Source organism: Anas acuta, chromosome 20 (genome assembly GCF_963932015.1).
Source record: "Anas acuta chromosome 20, bAnaAcu1.1, whole genome shotgun sequence".
In the NCBI taxonomy this organism is placed as follows: domain Eukaryota; kingdom Metazoa; phylum Chordata; class Aves; order Anseriformes; family Anatidae; genus Anas; species Anas acuta.
Genome location: NC_088998.1, coordinates 3667883 through 3691101, shown reverse-complemented (window position 1 = coordinate 3691101; position 23219 = coordinate 3667883). Strand labels below are relative to the sequence as shown.

Sequence of the window (23219 nt, the reverse complement as noted above, 5' to 3'; positions counted from 1 at the left end):
AGTGCAGGAACTGTCAGGATGATTTTCAAAAAAACCTTAGATGTAAAAGACTGATTTGAAATGTGACTTGTGCCCCTACATCTCTGAGGTGCTTTTGAAAAGTTTGCTTTTAATTCTCTGTTCATCTTTTTTCTCTGCCTTCCAGTGAAACACAAAAGACAAATGTGGTTCAGATGCTAAACCAGGGCATATTCACTGGTGTGTAAGTCATCCTCACCAACACGTAGTGGTCATGGGCCACTGATGTTCAGCCTGCTCTTTGAGACCTTGGTCCTCTCTTCAGTCCCCTTCCTACCCAAGAGTGTGAAACATCAGCATGTGCAAAGCCACTTTCCTTCATCCTCCTCGTGCAGCCCTCTGCACTGTAAGTTAAGTGAGAAAAAAGTAGCTCTAGTACTTCAAATAAGTCAATCAAGACAAATATCCACCAGAATGACAGCAGTGAAACAACCAACAGCTTTGTGCAAAGCTCCTCAATCACAGAATGAAGTCCCTCCGACCACAGATAACAATCTACATGTCCTAGCTCATCTCCAAACACTTCTGTTCAGAAGACCTGAAGCTGGGAAGCATTTGTGGAAGGAGCACAATGTAACTCAGTACTATGCAATACAAGGAATCCAAACCATGGATTCCAGACTTGCTCAGATAATTCATTTCCTGCATGCATGTTCCACAGGTTCTGGCTAAAAGCACCTGACACAAAGAAATTAAACTGGATGATATTGAAAGAAACTGTCCTTTCCTATTCAACAAATCTCTGAAGCACATGCATAAACTCCTAAAGCGCGTGTTTGAAGTGCTCTGCTGCCCATGGATATTTTTAAGACGCTTCGCTCCTTCCCTGCACAGCACAGAGCAAACAAATCCATAGGCCTCACAGTTTTTATTGGGAGAAAAAAAAAAAAAAAGTTGACAAGAAGTGCAATAGTAGATGAGGATGAGAGGAAGCATGCTGTAATAGGCAGTGAATCACATTAGCTGGGGGTGCTAAAATCCTCCACTCCTGTCATATGAATCTGATCAAGGCTCTGAAACCCAACTTCTCTGAGCAAAACCAAATACAGTTGGCTGAGCTTCCCCCAAAGGTACTTTTTGCGTTTAAATAACAGAGCGCTGGTGAAACATGTTTAGGCTGTTTTATTTGGGTTTGGATTCCTGTGTGCTCAATGTACAGCTCCCTTCCAACTATTTCCTGGTTCAGCCATTCAGGCTCGTTTGAGAACTTGTTTTCTGTTCTGTAAAAATGCTCAGCTGGAGCTGGGGTTCTGGTGCTGATGCCAATTAGGATGGAAGAGGCCCAGCTCGCGGGGTCCTGTATTTGTTTTGTAATTGAGTTGAAAGGGCTGACTCATTCCCCTCCTCTCTGTCTCCCCCCTCTGCGAGCTCATGAAGAACACAATATTTCACAAATACAGACAGGCTGCTGAGAGTGCCTGCCTGCCCCCAGCCCCAGATGTGCACGCTGCCCCGAAAACAGGCAGAAAGGTGCCGGTGGAGGCCACCACCACCCTGTCATGACACGAGCCAGCACTGCTAGAGCAGAAAGTACAAACTGGGGTGCCTTCATCACACCCCCATATCCCGTGCACTTCCCTCCAAGCAGCATGCTGAAGCTGGACCATGCTATGTGCACTCTCTGTCCACCTCTCCGAGGGCAAAGGACACACATTTTCTCAATGTTTAAGGAAATTTGTAGTTCTCCTGCATGTCCCACTCTCTGCAACAGGACAGGCTGCATTAGTGGGACTGATTATTATTGCATAGGGTAGGTAAGACAGGTAACACAACCCAAGTCATTGAGTGGGTTTTTGATGCTTTGGTTGGTAGAAAAAAAGTTTAGACTCTTCTCCCCCTGGGGATATCATGCATTTCTGCAGTGTCAGAGTATGGCTGGAAGCAGATGGACTGCAGTGCTGCAAAGGAGTTAAGATATCATTAGCCCAAACACTAGGAATAAACATGAGGAACTTTGCCCAGAAACTGGTTGTGTAAAAAACAAACACCACATCTCCAAAAAAACAACCCAAGAAACCCTGTTTGACTGGGTAGAGCCAGTGAGCTAGGAGAAGGCCTAAACACACATTTAAACATTTTGGGTTGAAAATCTTTAGGTTTGGGCAACAAGTAAGATTTTCTGACTATCAGTACCTCGTTCCATAGTCAGATGGCTCCTATTCTGAAATGAAACATTTGGATAAGGTCCTGTCCCAAGGCTGAGCTGAGATTTTGGGCTCTAGGCTGGGTTATTTCTCCACTTCTCCACCCCCATTTGCTCAACCCTCTTTTGTGGGTCATACAAAACCAGCAGGACAAACCTGGCTCTTGCTGAGATCATCGTCCCGCTGGACTTGCAAAATGTAGCCCGTCTTGCAGCTCACGTTGCACTGGGCACCATCGTACCACCCGCCACCAGTGCAGTTCAGCAGCGCATTCTCTATCTCCAGCTTCTGGCAGTCGGTGGCTTCGCAGGAGTAGTGGACACAGCTGGATGGGAGACAAGAAGTGGCATTTGAATTCAGTTCCTGTAATTCATTGAGAAAGAGAGCTGCTCTGACTGACAAAGCCGTCACTTGCCAGGCAGCAGGTAAAGGGATCGCACGCCGACTGCGGGTCAGCCAAGTGCTCGTCACCAATGAGCACACCCTTTAGCTATGTCTTGGGAAGAACTGGGACAGTGGTAACGGTGATGACAATGAAAGCAAATTACGGGTCTTGTGGCAAAAGGGAAGAGCCTGCCAAGTCTGCAGAATTACTTTCTGTTCTGCAATATTCACAGGGAGAAACAACACGAACAACAGCACTGTGGCCCTCCTACTCCTGTACCAACATGCATGTGTCCATCCCATGAGAGCAATCTCCCTCCAAGAGCAGTCCTTATGCCCCATCCAATTTAAAACCTCTGCTGAATTCAGGAGTGCCTGATATTGCTAGTGATAAGTGTGTGTGCATGTGTGTACGTGTGAGGACGGGTTTCTCTTATCTTTGAGAAATTCGATAGCAATCAACACATTCATTTTATTCCACTTCACGAGGAACACCAAACATCAGTTGTGTAGCTGTGTTGATAAGCTCTTATCAAGCTCAGCAGCATGCTGTCATTTCAGATCTCCCCGGCTGCTGTCCTGCCATCCATAAAATGTTTCCCTGGATAGAAACTCACTGCTCTCCCTACAGTGAATTATTCTAACGTTTAGCATAACTTGTAAAAAGAGGTTTTGGTTTTATTTTTGTAGACACAGAGATGTCTAGTAGACACAAAGTCTTTCACTGCTTCTGATGACCAGAGTCAAACATTATAGCACATGGTCAAATGTGAGTGTGGGGACAGTCCCCTAGCTAAAGGGCAATGAAAACACTGAGATGTGCAAAGATGTTTTGCTGGATTAGAGGCAAAGTTTCTGGGGCTAAAGATTCCTACAAAGTGATATGCCTCTGCTGAAAGGAAAACTAAATTTAAATTAAATACAGTTAAATTTGGAAGAGGGTCAACTTTGATTTAATTAACCATCGATGTGGGTAGGGAATAACCTGAAACACCAAAAGTTATAGAAGGAAGAGAAAGCAATGCATCACTAAACATATTTTGAAATGGATTTCAAGTAAGATATTCCTGTCTCCTAGAAAAAAAAAAGGTTAAAGCCACCAAAATCCCGTCCACCTTAACTAAGCACAGGACTTAGCATGTACCTGATGTTTTGCTGTGTTCAAAGCACTGTGCAGACATTATCTAATTAATTTTCATGACACCCTTGTGAGACACCTGGGCTGGTGTTGTTATTCCCATGTTACTGATCGAGAAGCACATCTGCACATGTCTCTGCCTGGCTGTATATCAGATTAAACGACAGTATTATGTCCTTCTACAACTCATTTCTGTCCCAGACTAGCACTCTAAGGGAAGTGCCCACTGCTTGTAATTTAAGGTTGCTTGTTCAGTGGCAGCCCTTCCCCAGAGTTCAATGGGCTATAAATAACTTCCACATTCAAACAGATCCTTATTTTCTCGTCTTGCACAAAATATTGCTGCTGATGGGACCGAGGAAGAAGAATTCTGCCTCTACATTGGCCAAATCAGCGTCATTGTATACAAGTAGCACACTGTCTACCAGCAGTACAACCGAAAAGTGATGCTCATCACAGAGCATGCTTATCCTGCCTACAGTAGGATCCCCCCCATGAAGATTTCATGCATGTTTTCCAGTCCCTGCAACTCACAGCCTGACCTACACATTTAAACTGCCATCGATTTCCCTTTTCACTGATCAATAGGCCCATCAACAAGGCAGGGGAAGAACAAGTGGAGGGTATATCCTAGTGCCCAGGTGGTTTCCTCTTGCAGAAAGATATTGAGGGTGAGCAGAAACAATGAATGATGCCACGTTGAATCCTCACTACATGTCCCAATTCCATCTGCACATGACGGCTCAGCACTATTTCATTCCCCTCCGTTTTTCAGACAGTGAAGCTGCCATATGAGTTCCTTCCATGCCAGCACTCCAGAGACAAGGAAGTTGACTCATTGAGGAAAAAAATGAACACCATTGCCAAGCCATTCTCAGAAGCACATATTGTGAACCTTGACTGCCATTGCAAAACATGAAAAATCTGAAAACTTTTTTTGCGCAAAACATGGAAAAATTAAATAATAGAAGATCTATTTCATTTAATATCTTACATGAACCAGCGTGCAACACATTGAAGTAGCACTGAATTCAGCCTTGAATGGCTTCAGAGGGAAGGATGAGCCTAGGAAAACCTGCGCAATTTGCACAAAGGGAAATCTGGAGCAACATCACGGCAATAAATGGCATTGCCTTTCATTTCCATCAACGTAAAGGAGAGAAAGAATCCGGTTTCTGGAGTTCAGATCAGGACACCAGATGAACAAGCCTGGGCTTAAAAGTCCTACACAACTGAAACGCCACAGACAAAGGCATTAAGAAACACTTATTGTGATGTTCTTCTTTCTGTTTACAAGTCCCCTTGTGGTCTTCTTAAATGGCCAGGGAACATTTTTAGCCACCCCCTCCAGGCTCCAGATTATGCCTCGGTTAGCAGATCATCTGGGCAGCTCTCTCTGTCTGTAACTCTATATGAATGACTTCAGTGACAAACAATACAACCATTCACTTTTTGTAAAAAAACAACCACTGCCACCAAATGTTTCCAATTTAAATATTTCTGGTTCTCTAGCTACTGGTTCCAATTTGGTATCAGCTACTGTCAGCCATAAATCCCAATGAATTTTGAAGTCACGATCCTGAATTGAGTTCTGCAAATGCAGAATTAAGGAGAAATGAATATCTCCAAGTAGGAAATTTAGACAAAGAACCCATCACATCCATATTACAGAACTGTGGGTTACAGAAGCTCTTGCATGGGTACTGCCACTTAACAGTGGTTAATCATCACATGTTCCAGAAACTATGCATTCCTTGGGACAGAAACAATATGGAGTATCTGAGAATGAAATCACTTCTATAACTTATGTTGCTTCCTGGCATGGGACAGCATATCCCACTTTTCTTGCAATCAAAATTGTGTGACTTCATCAAAACTGCCTAGTTGAAGTCTTCCTGACTCCCCAAACGCACCTGGGAATTGCTTGCAAGATTATGAGCTGGTCTGGATAAAAGCTAGGCAAGTGCATGTATCATTAATTGGGACAGATAAGAATCAAGTGTTGGTGCCTGGGATATTCTCCAACATTGCGTATTTTACTAGATCCACCTCATGATTCACCTGTTCCTCTTCTTGCTCTAGTAATGTATGATTCCCTAAAACAACATTTTTGCACCAAGCTGAGTGCAAGAAACAGAGAATTTCTTGCACGCTTTCCACTGCCTGCACTGTGTTAAAAACATAGATCAAGGCAGACCATTTCAATGATGCAAAAAGCCCTGAGCAGAGTTAGTTTCACATGTAGACTGAAGTTCTGAGCCAGTTCTTACTTTATTCAAATCCATTCTGCCCATCCCTAATCTAAATGAGCTCAGTCATTAGCCTCTAAATCTTTATTTCTCTGTGCCAATATTGGCCCCAGTTCAGCAAGGCACTTAAATATGTGCTTAACTTCAAAAGCACGGTTAAGTCCCACTGATAGATTTGACTACAGGGGGATGTAAGCAAATAGCTAAGGGCTTTGCTAAATTGGGGTCTTGGTGACACAATCCTAGAAACATTTGTATTTTAACATGTTTATAGAAAATTGTAACAATTAAGTGGAACTCTTCCTTCCTCACATAAAAACAAACCAGCACTTCCTCCTTCGAAAAGCTTACAGCAGCCAAACATTTTTTTTCTTAACCCTGGGGTCAAGCACTTTTCCAAGAACTCATCTTAACACAGTGCCCTAATTATTTGTTTCCTTAGCGACCGCCCTGACACATATATATGCATAGGTGAGCATAAAAACATACAGCATACACTTGTGGATGAGATGACTCCAACCATTGCCTAGTTTATATCAGAAAAACTTCCTTTTCCTCTGTTTAGGCCAGCCCAGGCTGCAGATCTGAAGCATCCTTAGGTTTTATTCTACGTTACCGTACAAACAATGCATGCACATGTGGCCTTCTGATGGTGTTTCTAACAGATGTATCCTTAGCGTGGGCTTATCCTCTCTGTCTGTAGGGAGGTCTGTAAAGACAAGAGCAGGTTCTCTCTCTCTAATCCACACACAGATGTACCATTCGGAAAAGCAAAGGCTGCCAGTCACATTACTTCTCGTAGCTTCAGAAGTAAAAAAGGTATGAACTGCAAACTTGGCAATGAACTTGTCTTCTTTGGATTTCAGATGAAATAAATTGGTCTTCTTGCAGTAACATGAAAACTCAAGAGAAATCTACACAAATCCCTGGGGCAAGGTGGGGACTGGTGAAGCCATGCCACTGGAAGAAGGATCAGGCCCTTTCATTTTGCATGCTTGCCTTCAAATCTGGTTCACAAGGGTGACCAAAAGAGTGGGCTCACCACCATTATGGTCCCCTCAGCGACCTCAGTGCAGTTACTATTGAATCCAACCTCAAGAGTGATCCCAAGAAAACTAAATCCAAACTGAGAGGGTCAGGAGTGCACGCAACCCTTGAGATTTACAGAAAACACCTGGTCCAACCCCAGGTGAGCTGTGGGGAAGGAGAGGCAGGGGCAGTGCTCCTGGGGGCACTGGCTCTGCCCTTGGCCCTGGGGGCTCCCAGTGTACCCCACTGCAGGAGCCATCCCAACCACAGGCCCAGGGGAGCCAGCAAGGCCTCAGAGCCCCACGCAGGCTCCCAACGTGGAGGCAGGGCCGGGTGCCGGTCCCCCTTCCAGAGAGCGTGGCGGCAAACAAAGAAATGGCATCGCGTTCCACTTTAATAAAAGCCAAATGATGCCGTTTGCCAATTACCAAAATGGGGCGAAGGTTAAAAACCCATTGAATTATAACACATGTCACGGACCAAAGCTTCTATGATTAACAGTTCTGTGAGAAATTCATTAATTTCACCAGAAGCAGGCTGACAGAGATTGTGCTTAATGACAGAACGCAGGGCAGGGGAAAGGCAGCCAAATCGGTAAAGAGAAAGCTGCATTAACTAACAAAAAAAGAGATGAGGAGACACGTTTTTTCAGTATAAAGAGGAAAAAAAATAACCCGACTTATAAAGGGTGGTTGCATTTGCTGCACTGCTGAAGATTTATCTTCATCATTTCTTGCTGGAGAAGCTGACAGCAGGAGACAAGAAGACAAAGAGAAGAGGCTGGAGTGGGCTCCCTCTCCCTGGGGCTTGTTTGGGGTGGCAAAGGGCGAAAACTCAGAGGCTGGAGCAAGGGCTGGCGATGGCGTGGGGCTGGGGCTGGTGCAGTGCTGGCCCCCCGCAGCTGTGAAACCCCCAGACAGACCCACTTACACTGTGCTATAGAGAGGCGAAGCCAAAACCTCTCCTGCAGAAGCCTTTTCTCAGCCGTAACAGTGGGTTTGTGCCGAGATTTAACAGAACAAAGAAAAGGAAAAGCTTCTCACTGCCACTAACTAGAAAGCACAAGGAGCTGCACAACGTGGGGTGTGCACGCTGGAGAGATGCAGGCAGAGAGACCCCACTCCTAGGGAAAGGAGGCTTACCTTACAGACACGGAGCTAATGGAGGATTAGAAAGCCAGAAACTCATGAAGTTGACAATTCTGGCAGCTGAACCAGGGTAGTCAGCACCAGGAGGCGTGGAGGAGGGGTCCAGTCCTGTGAAATGCCACCCAGGAGCAGCAGCCCTTGACAAGGACTGCCTTGCCAGCGATGGGGCACCCTGAGCACGTTTCCTGATTTCTGAGGAACAACTGTCAAAGGCAGCCCCGGTGCAACAGGTTTTCATGGTGCTCAAGTGACCATGGGGTGGGAAATTATACCTCTGCTTCTGCACACCCAGTTTCACTATCCACTCCACAAGCTAAATAGAAAAATAGTAAAAGTGTGAAACTAGTGCAAGAGAAGAACTAACTGGGCCACTATATGTGGTCTAAGGATGCAATGTGAAAATAAAAGTGTGTCATTTTTATAGCACATCTCCAGCAGTTAGGTAAACTTTTGCTGAAACAAAAAGAACTTGTTGTCAGCTGCAGCAGAAAAAAACAACAACTGGAAAAATACAACTGGAAAATACAGAGTATTTTTTTAAACTCTATAAACCTCTTCAGAAGGATGGAATGGATTTTCAAAAGAGCGAACGATGACTGAGGACAACTGCCTATAAAACTGAATGGGATTTTCACATTCAAGCTCCTTTTTCTCTTTTAAAATATTAGCTGTAATATATATTTTAAGAAAGAAGAATGAGTACATGTTTTATTTTCAGTTATTAAGTTGTCCCTAACTCATGGAAGTGATCCATTCACCCTCAAAATAAAAACTGTGCTAACATTTAAGGACTGACATATTTCTTTTCCCTCACATATTTAAAATCTGCACCCTTGCCTAGAAGTGCCTGTATCTGGCTGTAAATCCTCTCCAACCAAAATAATTCTCCTCGAAGAGAGAGAAATAATATCTCTTACAGAGAGAAGCCAAAAAGCAGGCAAAAATATCCATGTTTACCTAAGGAAAATGAAAGCGGTGAAGTTGATGCTTATACATAGGAAGGAAAGTTCCTTTAAAAATTAAATGAATAAAAAAGAAATCGTATTAAACAAACACAACCAGCATGAAAAAGGGAGTAGGGAGGGACGGGCAGTGTGGGACTGGTGCTGAGAGTGGGCCTGGTGGGCAGAACACAACCATGGGAGGCAGGAGAGGACCCAGCTGGACCTGGCTGGGGACAGTGGGGAGCCCTGATGTCCCCAGGGAGCAGGAAGTCCATACCCAGCTTCTGACCTGGTAAGGGTAAATGCAAAAAATCCCTCTCTCTATGTTCTACCTGGATAAAATTATGAAGGAAAAAGAAGGCAGGTGACAGCAAAGGGACCTGGCATTCGCCTGTTTCCTGGTTGCACAGCCTAACACACAACCTTCTCTGCGCCTTGCATACCCTTAGAGCTGCTTTTATAGAAGAAGACAGCACATGTGGTCACCCAAAATGATCCCACCACAAGGCCAGTTGGAAATTTTCCTCCCTATAGCACTGTAGTTGATGGAAAAAATCCCACTGATTTCAACTGGCTTTGGATCAGGGCTTTATTTCAGTCTCTAGTTCCTTGACTAACACAGGAAGCTCTATGTTCAATCCAGCATTGCAACCTGCAAGACCTAAAATGTTACTCTGAACGAGCGAGGCTCTGACTCAAGTTTCAGAGAGCAAGAGGCTGAGATGATTCAGTGTGTCATGAAAACAAAACACTACCAAGAGAAAAAAAAGAAAAAAAAGTTAAAAAAAAAAAGAAGCAAATGGCGGGTGATTCTTCAGATTGCTAAAGGTTGGTTTGCTGTGCTGCAGAGGCTTTCTGAAGCTTTGCCTAAGGGGAACACATTTTTTATTAAGGAAATAACTTTCTAAACACAGAGCACTTCTAATTTCATAAGTGAACAAATGGTTCAATTCCTACTGAAAACTTGAGAGGGAGGAATGTGGTCCTGTGTCGGAGCCCTCTCGAGCTCCCTGTTGCTTCTCACCATCTCCTTCCAGTGGGTCTTTCTTGCTCTGTTTCTGTCTCGCTCCTGCACTGGGATTTGGCCAAACTTGCACAACTAGACTTCTCATCTGAAACTTGATCCTGCTGTCTTTGGGCCTCTGAATTTATACAACCTATTGCACAGAACGATCAGACTCCTTGAATCTAGGTCAGAACACACGGACTGGATTGATTTAGCTATAGATATACTCCTTTTTTTTTTTATTATTTTCCCTTCCCTCTCCCCCTTCTCACCCTCCCCCCCTTTCCTGGAATAAAAGCAGGTCCTAAAAACATGCCAGAACATTATCAAAAAACCTGACAGCCTGCTTAGGAGGCTGAGCAGAGCTTTGCTGGGATATGCAACTTGTTTTTACTATTGCTGCTGCTATGGTATGACGACTGCTCACAACTTTGAATTCACAGCGGAAAAATAGATGATTCTTTCAGGGGTTTTGCTAAATTCTCCCCTCTTCTTTTCACTGCCTTGCTGAAAGGATCCATGAAGCTGCTGCACCAGAGGCCACGAAAGGTCACAATCTCTGTGGGATGCTGTAAAGCAGAGACTGAGAGGGGTTGGTGGTGATCTATTGATGTGTCTGTAATAACAACAAGAATAAAACGGTAGCCATAAACCTTTCATCCTGGGGGGTCCCACAGAGCTTTTCAGAACGGGGGCCGGATCCAGAGAGGTGCTGAGGGCCCTTCCCCAGCCGTAAAAGCACCACGAGCGCTGGCGGCCAGGCGCCCACAGCGCGGGGCTGAGCACCTTGCAGGACCCCATTGGGGCCCCATCGGGGCACAAGCATCACTTTGTCTCCCCACAAACGCTTCTGTGGGAGGTCCCCATAGCACTTCAGCAGCACAAAGCTGTTTAGATCCAGGCCGACGTGTGAGCGGCTGAAACGCTGCCGCATGGGGGAACGCACAGAGAGTTAACTGGCCCCAATTCCAAGCTTAGGATAAAGGAGGGAGGAGAAAGGAAGAGGAAATAATTCACTAGCAGTATCCTATGCGGGTTAAATGTCCCATCCATCCTGATCAATGAGAACAGTGCTGTTTTTTTTTTTTTTTTAAAACTGGCAACACAAAGGGGTCAGCAGGGTTCAGCCGCGGTGCCCCTCCTGCCTCCCCTGCAGCCCCGGCGCAGGCGGGCGGTGTGGGGGCGGTGGGTGGCGAGGCAGAAGGAAGCAGGCTGACAGGCTCACCTCTGCTCCGCCGGGCTGTAGGTCTGTCCTCGCTGGCAGCTGCTGATGGTGATGGGGTCGAAGTTGTGGAAGGAACGCAGGGCCACCCCGGAGATGGCCACAAACTGGGAGCTGAAGCTAATGAGGACAGCCTGGGTGTGATAAAAAGGGTGACTGAGGTCATGGATGACGGGGATAATCAGGGGATTGTTCCTGCAGCTCAGGACGTGGACACCTGCCAGAGGAGAGACAAGATCAGAGGAAGGGTCAGACTTAACACAATCGCTTCCCGAGGCCGTGGGCACTTCAGAAGCATTTCACCCATAGGAATGGCCCTATAGAGCTGAAAAGTTATGGTAAGCTGCCTGGAGGGGCTTCCCAAATCGCTCCAGAGAGCTTAGCAGAGAAGTATATCCCTCCAGACAGCTGAAGAAAGGCTGCCATTCTCTCTGCAAGCGCGGCAGGCTCTCAAAGCGGTTTCTTTAGACCACAGCTACATTTCTATTGTGCTCTGTTAAATCAGGAGCAACCATCACGGAGGAAGCGGAGTCGCGCTATTGTGAAACCAGCCTGAGAGGACAGTTGGAGCCTTTATCCCGTGCATCAAATGGTACCGGCAGGCTGGGTGGCTTTGTGCACCACGGGCAGCGCACCAGCGCCTTGTTTGTAGCTGTGCATGTCATTAGCACTCAACATAAAACTTTGTTTTTGCATCAGCTCTACGCCAAATGTGCCCAGTTTTGCTTTTCTTTAAAGGTTTTCAGCCTCGGGGTATCTTGCTCTTTCCTAAAAAGGGTAAAGATGGTCCTGGAGAGAGAAAAGAGGGTGATGGACCCTCTAAGGATTTTACAGGTGACCTTATTTGAGAATAAAATTATTGTGGCTCACGAAAACAAAAGTGTCTCAGGAGATCAAGGTACCCAGCAGCACCAGCAAGGTGCTGAGGAGACTTCGTAAATCCCCTTTCTTCAGCAGAGAAATGCTCAGTGACACTCAGGGAGAAATTCCCACCTTCAAGTAGAGGCAACGAGAATTCACAGGGGCCAAATCCATCTCAGGGGTAACTCAAAGGACAGACAGCTGTCGTTTGGCCTCAAAATCCGTTAATTCAGATCCACGGCTGGACTGCTGACTGCAAAGCCCTGCCTCGGCAGCTCCGTGGCACCGCTCCGAGGATCAGCTTGGCTCCAGCTCCGTTCGCTTCGCTGGAGCTCCCCCAGCAACGGCTTTGGCCCAGGCCCTTTGGCTACCCTGATACACTCACGAATTTGAAATAAAACAAATTCTATTTGCATGTTTAACTGGCTCAAGGATCTCTATTATTATTATTTTTTTCCAGTTCAGGTTTCTTGATTCAAAAGGGAAGGAATAAAAAAGTTTTCATTTTTCTCCTTAGAAAGTGATTTCCTGTGAATTAAGACAGACTTCTGACCACTCTCTTTAAACATCCATCTCCCACCCTCTACTTTAAAAAAATCTTGCTGTAATAATATAAAAAAATAAAACAAAAAAGTCAGCCTCTCTTTGTTTTGGTCTTTACCTGACCCTGAAATAACCTCCCTGTCTACTTGCCTCCCACAGGTCTTTTGATATCAGCTCCTTGTGGAACGGTGCACGTTTCTCACTTACAAACAGGTGCAGTTAATACTTGAAATCCCGGGTTCCCAAATTCCTTGGAAGTTTCTGCCTTCTCTGATGGAAAGCCAAAAAAGACCTTATGGTATGAGGCTGTTTATTCACTTCAATTTCATTCCTCGCACTCAGGTGGTGTCCACAACAAAACAGACCTCAGAGCTGCGCTGCAATTGCTGGTGCTTTCTGATCCTGACAAGGTGAACGTGAATGGGGGCTGAACAAGTCAGATTCGTTTAACTAAACTGCCTTCATTAGTAAAAAAAAAAACAACAACAACAACCAAGTACTTAAGATAGTACAAGAACCCCTGGCAGGGGTGTTAGAGCTGTCTTAGTGCTTGCTCCTGTAGCTCTGTATCTACATATTCAGTCCTCAATCCCTCTTGCAAAGCCTCCAGCAGCCAAAGCCCAGTATCTACAAATGCTCTGAATTAAGAGTACTGAGGTGTTTGGCATCCCAACCTCTCCATCTCCCACCAAGACACAAAAGAAGCTTCTCATTATTTTCTGGGAGTCCACATGGGAAAACGTTTCTCTGGCCAGGATGGGAAAGAAGTAATTCTGGATACACTGCGCTTTGCTCATGGGAGTGAGATTTAACACACCGAGGACCGATCAAGCTTTAAATTATTGCTTCTTCCTTTTGGCCGTACTTTCAGCTAGCCACTGACTTCTGCTTAAGGCTGGCCGACTGTCTACAGTCAGTTCTGCATCCGGTGCACGCCAAAGTTTGCATCTCAGCTGCAGTCTCTAGCTTGCCACGGTGATAATACAAAAACGTCAAATACAACATCCAGGAGAAGGGCTTAATGCTGCACCCAGAACTCAGACAAAACAGTGATCAGGAGCTCAGCCTGAGTGAGAACTGATGGGTACCCTACCTACACCTCTCCTCTGCTCCAGGAAAGCCTCCCCTGATGAGGTCAGAGAGGCTTTTCTATGATGAAGGCAGCATCTCAGCTGTGAAGATCTGCAGGCGTCGGTTTGAGCCATGCCAAACCCATGTTGCAACTTCGTCCAGGATTTCAAAACCTCGCCCTCAGTTTCCTCTTTGCTCCTCTTTCTTGTTCTCTTTCTCTCATAATCTGTCTGTCTGTCTCTTTGTAAAATGTCGCATTAAGTATTTGTTGGCATGCTCGTGACTCCGTCATTTATTTCTCAGAGGGAAAGAGCTATGTGCCACTGTTTTGCAAAAGGAGGAGCATAAGACCAACCCAGGGGCTCTGGCAAACTGGGAGCTATCCTGACTCAACCTGCACAACCGCTCTGAATTTCTCTTTGTTCTCTGACAGCAGACACCATACATACTTTCTTTCTTTTCTTCTACATCCCACGAACATTACGTATTACAGCGGACAGTCATCCAACACTGTCCACTGGTGTGTGTCTCTTCTTCTCATCACTAGGAGGAAGTTCATTTGCGTTTCAGCTTGTCAAAATTGCAAAGTTCTGGTAAAACAGAAAGCTGGGTGAGGGGGCTATCTTTCCTTAAAAAAACTGCTTTCAAGACGATGTGGTCAGCTTTCTTCCCAGTGGAAAAAAGGGCAAAGGAAGGCTAGAAAGGAATTATGCAAGCTGTGCCCTGACACAGAGCTGGGAGCTAGGGAGAACTCATTGATCCTGGATCTTAAATGCAGTTGTAACAATGCACCAGACACAATTTTCATGGGTCCAGGTACTTATGCCCAGTGTAGAAACCAAAATGTTCTGTCCCAGGACTTCACCATGACTAGCAGATCCGCGGCCTCTGCCAGGCATATTTGTCTGAGGCAATGAACCCTCCATCCAGCCCACAAGGGCCCTGGTGTTAGACTTCCATCAAACCTGCATTACTCTGTGTGAAAACTTCTGGCCTAGATGAACTGACATTTCTCATGAAGACTTTGTTATCCCAGAAAGAAAAAAAAAAATATCTCTGAGAGTAATAAAACCATCTCCTTGTAAGGCATCAAAGCATCTTGATGATGATTTTCTTACACTGGACAATGGCACTAGTGAATGGCCTTCTTCATACAGCTGGCTCAGCAGCCATCCCTGGAGCCCCTCCAGGCTTATGGGAGACATTACAATGAAGCTTTAGAAGATGCAGTTTCCAGGCCATTAAATAGCTGTGGAAACCTCCCTGCAAGCAGGACTAGATGTGGCCCCCTCTGACTGGGAAATCCAACCAACTACACCTTGTGAAACAGAAGTGTTTGCTGCTCCAGCTGGTACAGAACAGGGTTAATCTCTCACTCTCCACTACCAACAATTCATCTGTATCACTGTAAATGTCTCTCCAGGGGGGTTCTCTGCACGAAGCACTGAAATAGCCTTATTCTAATGGCTAAAGAGGAACTAAACACTTCTGAAAACAGCGAACAGGTGTGGAGAAATGTCTGGGAAAAATGATGCATCCTTTTCAACAGACTCCAGTCAAACTAAGGTCTTGGACAATTAAGCAAGCACTTTTTCTGTCTGATCCTGGAAAAACTAAGCAGGAGTATTGGTCACAGTTTGTGAATAGGGGTACCGTTAAACAAGCAATAAAAGGGGTGTGAATAAAATACTCTTACCAAGATCATGGCTTTGCTCTTTGGTGTCAAACAGCTGCACACCAATAGTCTCCTGCTTCTGATCCAGGTAGTAGGTGCCATCAGTGACCAAGTGAACGAGGACTGCCGCAGCTACCATTGGCTGGGAAAAATAAGCCTGGGGAAACAAAAGCCACATAGAGGTTAGGGTGAAGAACTGTGCTGCACTTAAAAAAAAAAGTAAGAGCAGGGCTTTTAAAGTATCGTGTCCTATCTCGAGTCACATACAAATCTTCTCTTCCATTTTCTCCTACATAAACTAGAGAAAATTTGAGTTAAACAGCCATGCAGCTGGAGCTGGAGCCTCTAAGAAACTCAACAGAACTGCCACAGAATGGGACTTCTCCACTTACTGTCTAGATCATGTTTAGAGACTGTTTTGCTATTTTGCACTAACCATACTTCAGAGAAAGGAGCCTCCTGGCCCTGGGAAGGCTGTCCAATGATATTTCACCTATTGGAGAAACTTTGTACATGCAGGCAAAGAGGAGACTTCTGAACAACATGTGTGCTTCTTACCTTCAGCCAGAAAATGGTCTGTGTCATGTGGGAGTACTGGAAGTTGGCTGTGCAGGGATACCAGGCATACTGAGAGACGCCATCGTTCAAGTCAATCACCTTCGTTCGACACGTCTGAAGGAGAAAAAAGAAACATCAAGACAGATGTAGATGACAGCAAGAAAAGAGTATGGCTGTTAAAAGTGGGGAAAAAACTCCAGGTGCACTACTAAAATAAAATAATACATGCTAATGACATTTCTAAACACCATGAGATTATTCAAAAGTGAAGTTTCCAGGTCTTCCACCTCAATGAGAAAAACTGAACCATAAAAAGGAGCAAAAGACTCACAGCAGTCGGATGGCAGCCAACAGTTTCCTCTTAATTTGGTACAACAAGGGCTTTGACAGCATTCAGCCCAACTGTGCTCCCACCCAAACGGACCGCAGCTCTTCCCACTGGAGTCGAAGTGACGATCACTTTTGAACATGCCAGCTCAAAGCACAGACAGTCTGCAGATGCTCTCCACAGTACTCAAGCAATGTCCTATTTAAACCTGCGTATTACTGTAACCCCAGGGAAGCCACAGATGGCCATATAAACTTGGAAATAAACGTAGCCAGGAAAGTCCTGTCTGTACAACCCAATTTAAGCAAACTTGTTTCTCGTTTTGTTAACTAGTTTCTGTAATTTGAATCATCTTCTTCCTACATCTACAGCACTTTCCATGGCAGGCGGCAATGGAATTATAAGCAAACTTCTCTTTTCAGTAAAGAACAAGCAGATGAATCCCAAATGCTGGCAGAGATGAAAAGCCCAAATTGAGAATGCCTGAATTTAAGTACCACGGAGTCTTGCAGGGCCATCACTATGTGAAAACAAAGCTGCAAGAAATGGTAGGATTTACCCTGAAACCGCAAAGCTCAGTGAAGCTGCTTCAAAAAAGGCATATGCATGACTATAGCTTTCAATCCCTGAGGAAGAACAAGGAAGGCAATGTCCACAACCCAAAAGGCTCCAGCTACACTAGAAGGATGCTTCCAGCTGAGGCTCTCAGAGCATCTGAAGAGTACCTGTTAAGATCCACACCACTTTGGTAACTCAGTGGCATGGAGAGAGAGGGAATTCCTCGTGGTCGTGACGCATATTGGCAAAGGAGCTATGAATGTAACTCAAGAGAGCAAACCTCCTCCAGCGGTTGTGCTAACCATGAGACCAGCCCACAGGGGAGCCCAGGGCTGATCACACAGACCACTTGCGTTAGGTGCTAAGTGAAGCCATATACTTTTGGGGACGTTATTAGATTTCTTTCCAAGACTGCAGAATAAACTGAGCAATCTGATGGTGATGGGCTGTCAGTACAGCTGCTCCCATAAGCAATTTCCCTCATTATTTAAACAAAAAGAAAACACTGAAGTGAAACAAGAGAATTAACGGAGGTGCTTTTAATCGGTCAAAATCCTATGCCCACTTGGTAACCGTGCAGGGAACTGCCCTCTTGGTCTCAGCAGGCAAAGTCAGGGCAATGCAAAGAGAGCCCGGGATGCCTCAGAACGAGAAACCAGATTGGCCAAAAGTGAGGTAATCACTTCTATAATCTGAGTCCCTCAAGATCCAGCACAGAGGAATCTATGGGCAAAACATAAATCAGCTTTAATGGGCTGGAAGAAGATTTTTAGTTTATTTATTTTTTAAAACAACTGGGACCGAGCTTCATTGAGGCTAGCCAGTGGATAGTGTTACATTTTACAGCAGAGCAAGGCTTTACATAAACTATCTTTGGCATTTGAAATCCAGTCCAGCAATTCGACATGTACTATTTCGCAATTCTCCCTTCTTGCATTTTCAGCAGCCTGTCTCTTGTTGGGAGCATGGTTTTTATTTTAATACCTCTCCAGCTAGGGAATTTATCTTACCCACATCTGCAATTTATATGGTCAGAGAGCTCTTTGACATGAACAAAGGTCTCATTACTTTTATATGATTTTGTTCTTATTCTTATATCTCCTCCTGCTCTATTGCTCCACAAAGGTGGTTGAAAGAAACAAGATTCCTGACAGTTGGTGCGTTTTAAGTGCCACATAATGGATGAGTGAAAACCCGTATTAAAAACTCACCCAGACCTTCACCAAAAGCTTGAATGAAACCCAAAATAAACCCCTGCTGAGGTGGGCTGGAAATCTCTGATAACTTTTAAATGCCTTGTTTGATTTGTATGTGTGTGTGTGTGAACTCTTCCACGTTCTGGTTCTGCCTCAGACCATTAGCAAAAATTTTAGCGTTGCATAAAGAGCCTGTGTTCAAGACTTGTGCAGTCGAGTTGTGCAGGCTTGGTAGAATGGTCTGGTTTCAGCAGGTTAGATAAGCTTCCTCCTGCTGAGGCTGATCCATTGCTGCTCAGGCAAGGAAATCAAAATAGCGACAAGGTAAAACAATCTTTTATGGGAAGAGTGCGTTTGAGAAGTATGTAGAAAGTCTACCAGGTGACATTAGGAGTGACTATGAGAGCCTCTTCTACACTAGATGCTACCCATCCAGCCTAGCTGGTGCAAAAACTTTCTCTGAGATTTTTTAATAACAACCTGATCGGATAAATGGTCCCAATAACCTACAGATTCCAGCACCTCAACAGTCTCAAAGACTTGTGGCAAATGCATCACCTTCTCAATTCTAAGCAGTTATTGAGTGCCACTCAACAACTGCAATGCCTGAGAATGACTTGCGAGGAGAGCAAGAGGTCTTTCATGCCTCTGCCTCCAAGGCATCTCTGGCAGATGTCGGCTGTGTGAGGGCACCTGGGGATGCAATAGCAGTTATTACAGTCGAGCAGTACAGGACAGCTGCGTTCAGAGGGAAGAGGAGGACACACACAAGAAAGGAACATCAGGGTACAAAAATATTAGAAAATGGCAACTAAATGCATTCCGATGGCCTGGAAGACAGAGCATCACCTCTCCTCACGGCTACAAATTCATGCTTATGAGAAATAAATTATTTCCTTAACTTCCTCCTGTTCGCTATAATGACGTAAAACAGCAGCTAAAGCACCTGACAGCTGCGGAGGGAAGAAGGGATAGCTGTACTTTTCATTTCAGGGTGTTACCAAATGCTAAAGTATTTGCTTTGAAGAATGATGGAATCAGGCAGGAGTTGAAACTTCACTCACTGGGGCTTGTCCAGGTTCTCAGTCCCACACAGCAGCTAGGAGCCATAGGAGCCTAATATCTGTTCCAAAGTATTTGGGGACTATTTGTGTCTACTTACTGGAAGCCCAAGTCATACCCCTCCCTAGAAAGCTGCTTTCAATTACAAAAGCTCATGTCTGTTCCTCTCAGAGGTTCTAATCCAGCTCGTCTCCCACCCACACATTTTGTACACAAACACTGAGAGACAGAATGAGCATGGCCAGAGAGCACTGTGGGATCTTCCCACAAGAGGGAATGCCTGGAGGATTCCCTTTGACTGATTTATACAGCCTCTTGTCAATCACAGGGACAACATGTTCTTCAAACCGCCTCTCCTGTTTTCCTTCTCTTACTCAAGGGGACCAAGGAATGTGTCAGCAGGAAGGGAAAAGTGATATATCAGGAGCGCTTAGTTCATTGCCACATCTAACACACATTTACAATTGCACTCAGCTCCATTTCCTCATAACATTTTCCTTTCAGGTAACATGGGAAAATTTGCTGACAAACAAATTTTGTAAGGCTTCCTTGCGAATGTCACCCAGCCATCCCACGAGCAGCGGCTCTGCACAGGTAAATCACAGGCAGCATCACGATATGTTCCACGGCCAGCCCCTACCATGCCAGAAGCGACGGTGGCTGCCTTTGACTTCATGCACTGCTGTGTTGAGTTGATGGGACCCTGTTGCCAGCAAACTACATGTGAGGGGTGGCTGATCATGAGGACTGGGCACTGGACAAGCTCTCAACACAATTGTGTCCAGTGCATGGCCCCATTACAGCCCAAATTGGCTTCTCCAGTCCTAGGCCACTGTCAGTAAGGTGAGCATGATACTGCCCCATGTCACAAACGTATCTTGAGGGTAAATGTTGGTAGTCACAAAAAGGTGCACAGAACTTAGAAGGAGATGGGACAAATAAGCACAAGCTCATGTGAAGGCCATGTTCCCACAGGAGTGGGTGAAATATGCAGAGATGACACCCAGCTGTGTCCTTCCCTTTGAGAGAGCACAGCCAGGCACCACAGGCTTTGCACACGCTGGTCCTTCTCATCTCTCACATTCCTCTATCCAAATAATCCTAAATGCAGACAGGCAAAGCTGCTATTCAAAGCAGGCTGCTGCCCTGCTCAGCTCTGGCATACGGCTGACTCTGCGGCTGGAGTGGACGTGCCTGTCTGCGTGCCCACAGGCGCCTGGAAACAGAGCAGATCTGCAGCGCGCAGAGCTGTCTGCTCCCCAAATCCCATCTGTTCCCCCATGGCGGGGCTTCCTCCAGACCATGTCTTCAAGCTAAGTACGGCTCTGAGGGCCATCGCAAGTGCTGGTCTGTCAGAGAGCAGAGAGCAACCTCCTTCTGGAGACAGAGCGGGGAGTGGATATTGTGTCCCAGACAATAGAAACATAGATTCACAGAATCATTAAGGTTGGAAAAGCCCTCCAAGATCATCTGGTCAGCCATCACCCTACTACTACTTTCACCCCCTAAACCATATCCCTAAGCACCACGTCCAACCTCTCCTTGAACACCCCCAGGGACGGTGACTCCACCACCTCCCTGGGCAACCCGTCCCAGTGCCTGACTGCTCTTTCCCTAATTTCCAACCTGAACCTCCCCTGGCACAACTTGAGGCCATTCCCTCTAATCCCATCACTAGTTATCTGTGAGAAGAGGCCGGCCCCCGGCTTCCCACCCCTCTGCAGTTGCAGAGGGCAATGAGGTCTCCCCTGAGCCTCCTCTTCTCCAGACCAAACACCCCCAGTTCCCTCAGCCGCTCCTCACAGGACTTGTGCTCCAGGCCCTTCACCAGCTTCGTTGCCCTTCTCTGGACACACTCTGGGGCCTCAGTGTTCTTCTTGTAGTGAGGGGCCCAGAACTGAACACAGCACTCGACGTGCGGCCTCACCAGAGCCAAGCACAGGGGGACAATCACCCTCCAGTCCTGTTGGCTGCACTATTCCTGATACAGGCCAGGATGCTGTTGGCCTTCTTGCCCACCTGGGCACGCTGCCTCTCCCCTCCTCTTATTGGGGACTTTGTCCCATTCACAAAACAGCAACCTCAAAACAAGCAGGAGCAGGATCCATTGGCGAAACCCACAGCACCACAGATTTGTGGTGCACACATCCTGCATGTGCAAGTGCATGGAAATACTCACACACTGGTATGAGACCTATGGAGGCACAAATGGGACATTCTGTTTGAAGATCCAGCTAAAGAACAGATTCCTATTATAATAATGAATCCTAATTAACCTACAATTTTTAGCTGGCTGTTCTGCAGAACGTTATTTATATGTAACTCAAGATATACCAGAGAATTCCAACCATGACATATGCATCATTTTAACATATCCCTTACAGATGAAAAGCTTCTCTCTCCACTGCCAGACATGGGGATGGACCATTACCCAATATTCTTAAATATTCTTGCATCCTAAGGTAAATTTACCCACGGATGAGAAGCTCCAGTGCAGTTGCTAAATATCAGAAAGGTTCCTGCCTGTTTATTGCCCAATATTATAAGGCAGCTTGACTGCCACATGGACACCACCCAGTTTGCCTACTGCAGCACAGACCTCCAATCTGTTCTGAAAGCTGTTGCACTGTTCTTCTCATTTAGGCTGGGAATTGGGTTGGAGTTACAGAAAAAATGAATTTGCCCATATTACTGAGCAGTGAACCATTAAAAAGGCCACCATTTGTGTTTCAACAAACACCTCGAAAATCAGCCAATTTCTAAGACCATTTCAAACTTCAGGAGGCCACAGAGCTCAGATGGAAATGGTAAACAACAGCCTTAGTTAAGGGACATCATAAATTTTGCTCAAGGTTTTCTTCTAGGTTCTGGTCAGAAATGCTGTAGGAATAACCTCTTTGCTAGTGCTCTGGATCTGGTATTTCAGTGTTCTGGATTTGTCCTGTCAGAAGGTTTGAGTCAACAGCTGATGACTAACTTAGAAAATCAGGTCATTCTGTGTTGGCCTCTTACATTTAAGGAAAACATTCCAAGTTACCTTTTCCAAACTCATCCATATTTTCTCTGTGCTTTAACCAAATTTACAACACTCCATTGTTGTAAAAACAAAATGAGAAAGAAATCCAAAGCCGAGATTCATCAGTACATGTTATAAGAATAAGATGATGGAACTGATGTCCTCCTTTTTTCAATAGCCTTCTTACCTTTTAATCTGCTTCGTCTTCCTCAACAACAACTCTCCCTTTCATCTGATGCTCATAAACTGCAGCTTCTACTCCAAACCTCTCTATATCCTCTGTGTCTGATTTGTTTGCAGTGAAATAATTTTTCTGTAGGGGTGCTTTTAAGGGGCAAGGAATGCATTTGAAAACACAGTTTTACTAAGTTTTGTGCTTTGTCTGTTTTTGCCTGTTTTCCTTGGTGTACTTAAAGGTCTGAAGGCAAAAGATGAAAAAGTACAGCACGGTTGCTTTTCTCCAGGACAAAAACATCCAGACAGGTGAGCAACAGAAAAGCATTGTCAACTGGAAGCTGATAAAACTCCTGGGGTAACACACTAATGCTATATTACTCCCAGACTCAGTTGGCTCAGAAATAAGAGGAAATCTCATCTGTCAATTTTACCTGTGTAATGAAGAACAGGATTTGGCTGTAGGATTGGGAAGCAGATTACGTCTGCTGCAGGATGAAGTAAAGCCCCATTGCCAGTTGCTGTGTCCAGCCTCAGCACAGCCCCTTCCCGTTTGAATCTGGAGTAGCTGATGGTGTCTGCAACTTGCAGACCTGGCATTCAATTAGCCTGCTACTATGGTTTTCTCAGCAAAGAACCATAACTTTCAGCTAAAACTTTGGCTGGATTTTTTATTAATTGAAAAGTGACCTTTCAGTGTGTGAAAATACCAAAGCTGATATGATGCTGGCATCACTAGTTTGCTTGCAGTGTGACACGATGATAAATGCCTCTACTCATACTGTAAAAATGATAGTGTATATTTCCAGAGAAATTTCCAGGGGTAGAGTGGTGGATGTGATGTAACACAGGGCTGTGGTACAGAAATGAGTAGGAGATGCAGAGACTATTTTGT

General features: G+C 45.3%; 1 protein-coding gene across 7 annotated transcripts in view; it reads right to left on the bottom strand.

Annotated features, from left to right (window-relative positions):
- PAPPA (pappalysin 1) overlaps positions 1–23219 on the bottom strand; it is a 384400-nt gene that overhangs the window by 42734 nt on the left and 318447 nt on the right. For all 7 annotated transcript variants that reach the window (XM_068656712.1, XM_068656711.1, XM_068656714.1 and 4 more), the window contains 4 exons: positions 15991–16104; positions 15454–15589; positions 11286–11499; positions 2319–2487 (listed from right to left, as the gene is read on the bottom strand). In XM_068656712.1, the coding sequence (XP_068512813.1) occupies positions 2319–2487; positions 11286–11499; positions 15454–15589; positions 15991–16104 (633 nt within the window). The remainder of the gene's footprint in view (positions 1–2318; positions 2488–11285; positions 11500–15453; positions 15590–15990; positions 16105–23219) is intronic.